We start from the raw sequence: 6,138 nt of genomic DNA, 5'->3' as shown, positions 1-6,138 counted from the left end.
AAACAAATGAAGGCAGCGGGAATCAAACCCTGAACTACTAACAAGAGCTTGTTTAATAACCTTAATCTTCTTACATACAGTTATAGTAAACTAAAATATCATAATATAGCTACCTCATGCAGAATAGCATGTGATGCTCTGGAATATGAAAGCTGTTTTTTATCCCTATTTTATTTGCATAGTGTCACAACAAACCTTAGTATGGTAGAGGGTTAAAGAACAGCCCTACTTAAATTAAGATGCAACATTATACCTGTAGCATTCAGAGTGAAGGCAATGAAGAATGAAAATGGATGCTACAAAGTATCAGAGGCTATCATATAATTAAATTAAATTTTAATAAAATTTACGCCTTGAGAAAGGAAACATGACAGGGGAAAATTGGCAAATATTCTTGATAAGCAGGGCAGATAGCCAATAGATAACAGCTGAGTGGGTTCTCTTCCTTTATGAGCCTTCCCCTCCCCCTTCTGTCTACTTTTTTTTTTTTGCAAGGCCAGGATAGTTGATGTTTGTAGCTTTTCTTATTTTGCAGTTGGTTTATTTGAAGAGGGGTGAATTTACTAAAAATGAGAAGTCTTCTATTTGAATTTCTTCTGTGTGTTTTTTCAGGTAGTATTTTATTTTTATATTGTTTTATCTTTGGAGTTTTTCATGCGACTTTGTTTTGAATTGTTAGTTTTTTTTAATAATTTCTTGAATGTGGATTTTGTTTTTCTTTCTTCCATAACTGATTTATACACGTTTCTTGTAGTAAATACACTTCATCTGAGTATGTGCTATAAAAGATGAACCTTGTGTAGAGTGCTGAAAAGTAATTTTGCTAATTCAGTCACCTTCTTTCTATTCTGATAAATTGATTCTAAAGTTTAAATGAACTTCTTCTCCCTTTCTCACAGTGGATAAATATATGCCAGAAGATAGGGTTTTTGGTGCTATGTATTTCTGAAGCTGTAAATTTAAAACTGACTCCTTTCCAGATTTAGCAGCCTAGTCTGAGGTATGTAAGAAAGTGAGGGGATACTACTTTTCCCCCCCAAAGTGATAATTGGGGTTGTAGGTGCTTGTTGTAAAACTGCTTATAAGACTGACTTTGAAAGGGACAGTAATTGTGAGCATAACAGTTTTTGATTAGAAGTGCATCCATTTTCTAAAGTAGGGAATGGAGAGTTCTGTTTTTATGTTTGCTTCTTGATATCTGCCTAGTGAAACATCATTAGAATTTGCAATATTTTTGACCCTCTGTGCTTACTGAGGGCCACAGGCAGGCAGTGTAGGATTTATCACCGTATACTGGCAGGAGTACAGGTCTGTCATCTAGGGGAAGCTTTGAGCCCTAAGTTCCTGGGGGGTGGGGGGGTAATACAGCACCACTGCATCATAATTTTGTCAAGATTATTCTAACTCTGTTTCTGGTGTAGTTTGAGCTTGGGTTGCTAGCTTTCCCTAACAGCACCTATGGCTTGATGGTGACCTTTAAACAAATTTAGTGAAAAATTTGCATCAAAGAGATCCCTGAAAAAGGGTTGCAGTTTAAAGTGCTTGTTTTCCCGCTTTAATACTATACTACATATTTACCCTAGGGTAGTAAAGCAGAAAATGGTTCCTTGTGTTTTAGCTTCCTGTATGATCTTTTTTATTTTGTTTCCTAAAAGACAAAATTCTTGGTGTTTTACTTCACAAAAACCTATATTTCTGCAAGTTATGTTACAAAATTCTTGGTGTTTTACTTCACAAAACCTATATTTCTGCAAGTTATGTTACTGTACTATAGACAAAGTCAGGATATCTTGTAAAAATTAGCTTTAATTTTGTTATGAATGCTGGTTGAAAACCCATTATAAATAAGATGTGCAGATTATAAAGTTAGACAAAGATGCCTAAACGTACCCCCCTTCCCCCGACAGGGTTCTATGTGCTGAATGTAGTAGAACTTCATTCGGGCTGGGAGGATATGGCAGGTGCCGTCTTCACATTGTTCATATTGCTCTGACTGATAGTGTCATTTTGGGAGTTGGACTTTCAGTGCTCACTGTTGTACATTTTGTGTACTCAGACTGTAAACCGTATCTTGTTCTCCCAGAAATTTTCATTTTGGGGGGCCTGTTACATTATTTAATACCCTTTGTACTTTGTTTGAGTTAAAACTGAAAAGGGTGTACTTTTGTTCATTTTCCTTGTAACCAAGTAATACAAATAAATGTAATACACAGTTGTATTGATTTGGTGTTAAGATGCCCACAGAGGAGGTGTGAGGAAATCAAAAGCCATTCTTGTGGTGATAGGAGCAGGGCAATAGGAAATGTTTGATTTACTGTGAGTTCTGTAACGTATTAAGGGTATAAAAAGACCAACCGTAACTCACGTACCCTTTATTATCTGAACAAAGCTGTGGCTTGCTTTTAAAAATGTCTGGGCTTCCAACAAACTGAATGGCAACGCTCAAAATTTAAAAGCATTAATCTCTTATGTAAAGACATAATTGCACTTCCAAAAGTAAAATAGCCTAGTAACAACCTAAGAATAAAAAGCTAACTACCACTAGGGTCCATATAAGCCTAGCTGTACACCCAAAACCATTTGGATCCCAAGTATTAGGGGGTGTATACTGGGGGGAGGGCATGTTAGTAATGAAGAGATTTGTAGGGGGAGCTGTTAAGATAATTTTCTTATTGATGGACTCTGTCCATAAGGGACATGGGGGGGGGGGGGCACACCAGGGGAGCTGTTAGACCATCAATAATAACATTATCCTGTGTTTTTATAAGGGATGTGTGTGTGGTGGGGTCAGATCAGTTTACTATTCAGTTGTCAGGGTTTTGTTTCAACGGGGTCCTAGAAATAGGGATAACCCAATGGGAGGCTCAAACCCATGACTATTCTTCTCCATCTTTGTAAATACTATTTTGTATCCCCAAATGTAAATCCTATGTAATTCTGCTGTGTAGTAATCATTCTGTCATGTAAAACAATGGTTTTATTCCTGGGCCTTCTCTGGAATTAGTCTCTAGCTCAGTTAGACTATCCCAGTAGACAAATGGAAATGCACTCATGTGTGTAGTAGCCTGCTCCCCCATCTTGTGTATTTGGGGTTCTGAAGTACAAAGATGTACACTTCATTTCGTGTTGCAGATGAGATGCACAATGGCAAAATTAACTGTTGTGTGCTGTGATAGGAAAAAGCTGCATGATTTGTGCTATGTAGGCAGTGTAAGAGTTTGTATAGGACTGGGGTTATTGCAGACCTTAATGTGGAATAATTTGTCTAGTAATGAATAAAAATGTTGGTAGTAGCACCTTCAAGAATATAAGGTGCCTTTACAGTACTGAATTAAATAATTTACTATTCTATTCTTTGGCTGACCATCTAGCTCTACCCTGATGGCCACTGAGTTTACACAGAGGCAAGAGCCCTGTGGCCCACTTGTTCCTTCAGGGTTGGAAAGTGAGCAGACCAGTAGAAGGAGCAGCCCTCCATTCTTCAGGGGATGGGTTCTCACAGGGGGCACATTGACATGCCACTCCTGTGTAAACTGGTCACTGCTGACAAAGGGAGAACCTCTAGGCTCCGTACAGCAGATGGTAACACCTGCACTTGTACAGATACTAAGTGACCTCACCCCCCCACTGGGTGATCTGGCACTCTCTCACCCTTATCCCTCCAGTATAATGCTGCTAATCCCATACAGTTAATATAAGATGGAGATACAGGGACCTCACCCCCCACTGGGTGATCTGGCACTCCCTCACCCTTATCCCTCCAGTATAATGCTGCTAATCCCGTACAGTTAATATAAGATGGAGATACAGGGCCTTGCCTTGCAGTACAGTTAATATAAGATGGAGATACAGGGCCTTGCCTTGCAGTATCTAGTTTTTGAAATTTTAGGTAGGACAGCTGCCCAAAAATGTATCTGCTCTTTCACTCAATACAGTACTGAGTATAATCCCTGGTGTTTCTCTGTATTTTAAATCCTATAACTAAGGATGGGTGAAAGACTGCATCAGGAACTGAAAGGACTGCTCTGAACATGCCTGTTTGTTTCAAATCTAGAACATTCTGTGTTGTACTTTCTCCAAACTCGGTTATGTTATTTGTACCACTGGTTTAAGTGTTGTAGGTACACTATTGTGTGAAAGGAAGAGGACCTGTGTAGGGCAATTCTCCTAAGGTCTGCTCCTGAAAAAAAATTAATTCTGGAATAAAATCTTATCTATCCCTTTTAGGGCTAAGAATAATTCTGAAATAAAATCTTATCTATCTCTTTAGGGTTAAGAATCTGACTTCTAATGGGTAACTGTTTGTTTTAGTGTCACGCTTGTCATTTCTTAACTGTAAACATACATTAGTGCTGGCAATGTGTTTTGCATTTATCTGTGCTTCTAACCATTTTCTCTAGTATCTGTTTAGTAGTGAAGCAGGGTGTTACCCCATCTCACACTTTTTTCATACCTGTAATAGCATCCCATGATTCATTAATATACATTTTCTGATGAATGTATGCATCTAACTGGTGATAAAGCATGTTTTAATGGTGCATGTTAACTGGCATGAGTGGACTTTGACCCAAGTAGTTTGACTACACTTGGCTAGCTTAAGAAATCTGCAGGTTTAAGGCTTCATTCATTTGTCGTACATTGCTTAGTTCCTTGACTTTTGAATGCAGCCTGATATCACCAACATTTCTGCCTCTCCATACTTGCAGACCTGGGAATATGACTAGTGTCATGCCTTGGTCACCAGTTTCTCCAGGGGGTTTTTTGTATTCCGTTCTTTCTCGGTGTACATGTGACACTCTGGCATCTGTGTTGGCAGTGTTCAGAAGTACGCCGGGCACATTCACTAGTGCTGAACAGTTTGCTTAGCATCATCTTGGAAAAACTTGTCACTCTGGCAACAAAGCTTTGGAGTCAGAACCTCCAGACACATAGCTGGTACATGTTAAGAAGCTTTTGTCCAATCAAATTAACCAGGAGAGGGGCATTTGACAATGAAAACTGTGCTAGTGTACTTTCTATGAGCCAGTCTTGTAGCAGCATTGCTAGGTATCCATCTTTAAACATCCCCTAGTGGTGATATTTTTTTCCTCAATTGAAGTTGGTTTTTGAAGGTAAATTCAAGTACATCTGTCACCCTTAAATGAAAAGTATATGCCTCCTCTTGGAGAGACAGACTAGGGACTTATCCCACACACACACACACACACACACACACACACACACACACACACACACACACACACACACACACACACACACCAACTTCTCAAACTGGTAACAGGTATACAAGAAATCCCCAGCAGTCAGGAAAGGAAAGTTTCTCTGTCTTTACCCTTTGTATCCATAAAATCCATAAGGAACAAGTTTGTATGACTGTAGTTGCTACTGAATTTGCTAGCCAGCCTAAGCAATAACTTATCTGTCTTGGCAAAAGTAATATTGAAATCACTAGGCATCTAATCGGCCAAAAGAATGGCTTATTTTGTCTCCACTTGCATAAATGTTGAATTCACCAGGCAGCTATCCCAAGGATCATCATTGGTTTGCCTGTCATACTATCATTCTTGTATATATAATTGCCTCAGTTTTTCCTTCGAAAGAACATTTTTTATTGTGTTGATTGGATTGCTTTTATTGAATCCCAGAATGATGAATACAGTTCAAGTAACTGTTTTAAGAGAATTATTTGAAGCTGCACCATGTTGAACTTGCAACAAGGGACAATTTCTCATGGTGGCCAATCAGTATAGCCCTCATAACTAGGCTATAAATTCAAATATTATGTAATTTTAGAGTGCATAAAGTACTTGTAACACTTTTTTCAAATAACTTTTTAATGAATATTTTTTCACATAAAATAAAAGTAGAGAAATAACATACAAGTAGAGAAATAAGATGTAACTGTGGTACAGTTGAATGTTACAGAATGTTTAACATGAGAAAGTTATTCAATAGATGATACACACTTGGTTATGTTGTATGTTTGTCATGGTAATACAATATTTTAACATTTCACTTAAAAATTGTAGTGACAAATGAGAGCAGATTTAGAAGTATAACACCAACCTACACAAAGAAATCCGTCTACTAAACCTTGTATACATATGTTTACAAAAGTCACCTTAGATAATGCTATTA

General features: G+C 38.0%; 1 protein-coding gene across 1 annotated transcript in view; it reads left to right on the top strand.

Moving 5' to 3' along the window:
* The first annotated feature begins 466 nt into the window (after positions 1-466).
* The window catches only part of LOC122808140, a 524,042-nt gene continuing 518,370 nt past the window's right edge, over positions 467-6,138 (top strand). The window contains exon 1 of the mRNA XM_044079110.1: positions 467-612. Coding sequence (XP_043935045.1) covers positions 570-612 — 43 coding nt within the window. The 5' untranslated portion in view covers positions 467-569. The remainder of the gene's footprint in view (positions 613-6,138) is intronic.

Source organism: Protopterus annectens, chromosome 8.part0 (genome assembly GCF_019279795.1).
Source record: "Protopterus annectens isolate FY-2018-M chromosome 8.part0, PAN1.0, whole genome shotgun sequence".
Classification (NCBI taxonomy): Eukaryota; Metazoa; Chordata; order Ceratodontiformes; family Protopteridae; genus Protopterus; species Protopterus annectens.
Note: the sequence above shows the minus strand (reverse complement) of the source record. Positions and strands in the feature narration are given on the sequence as shown.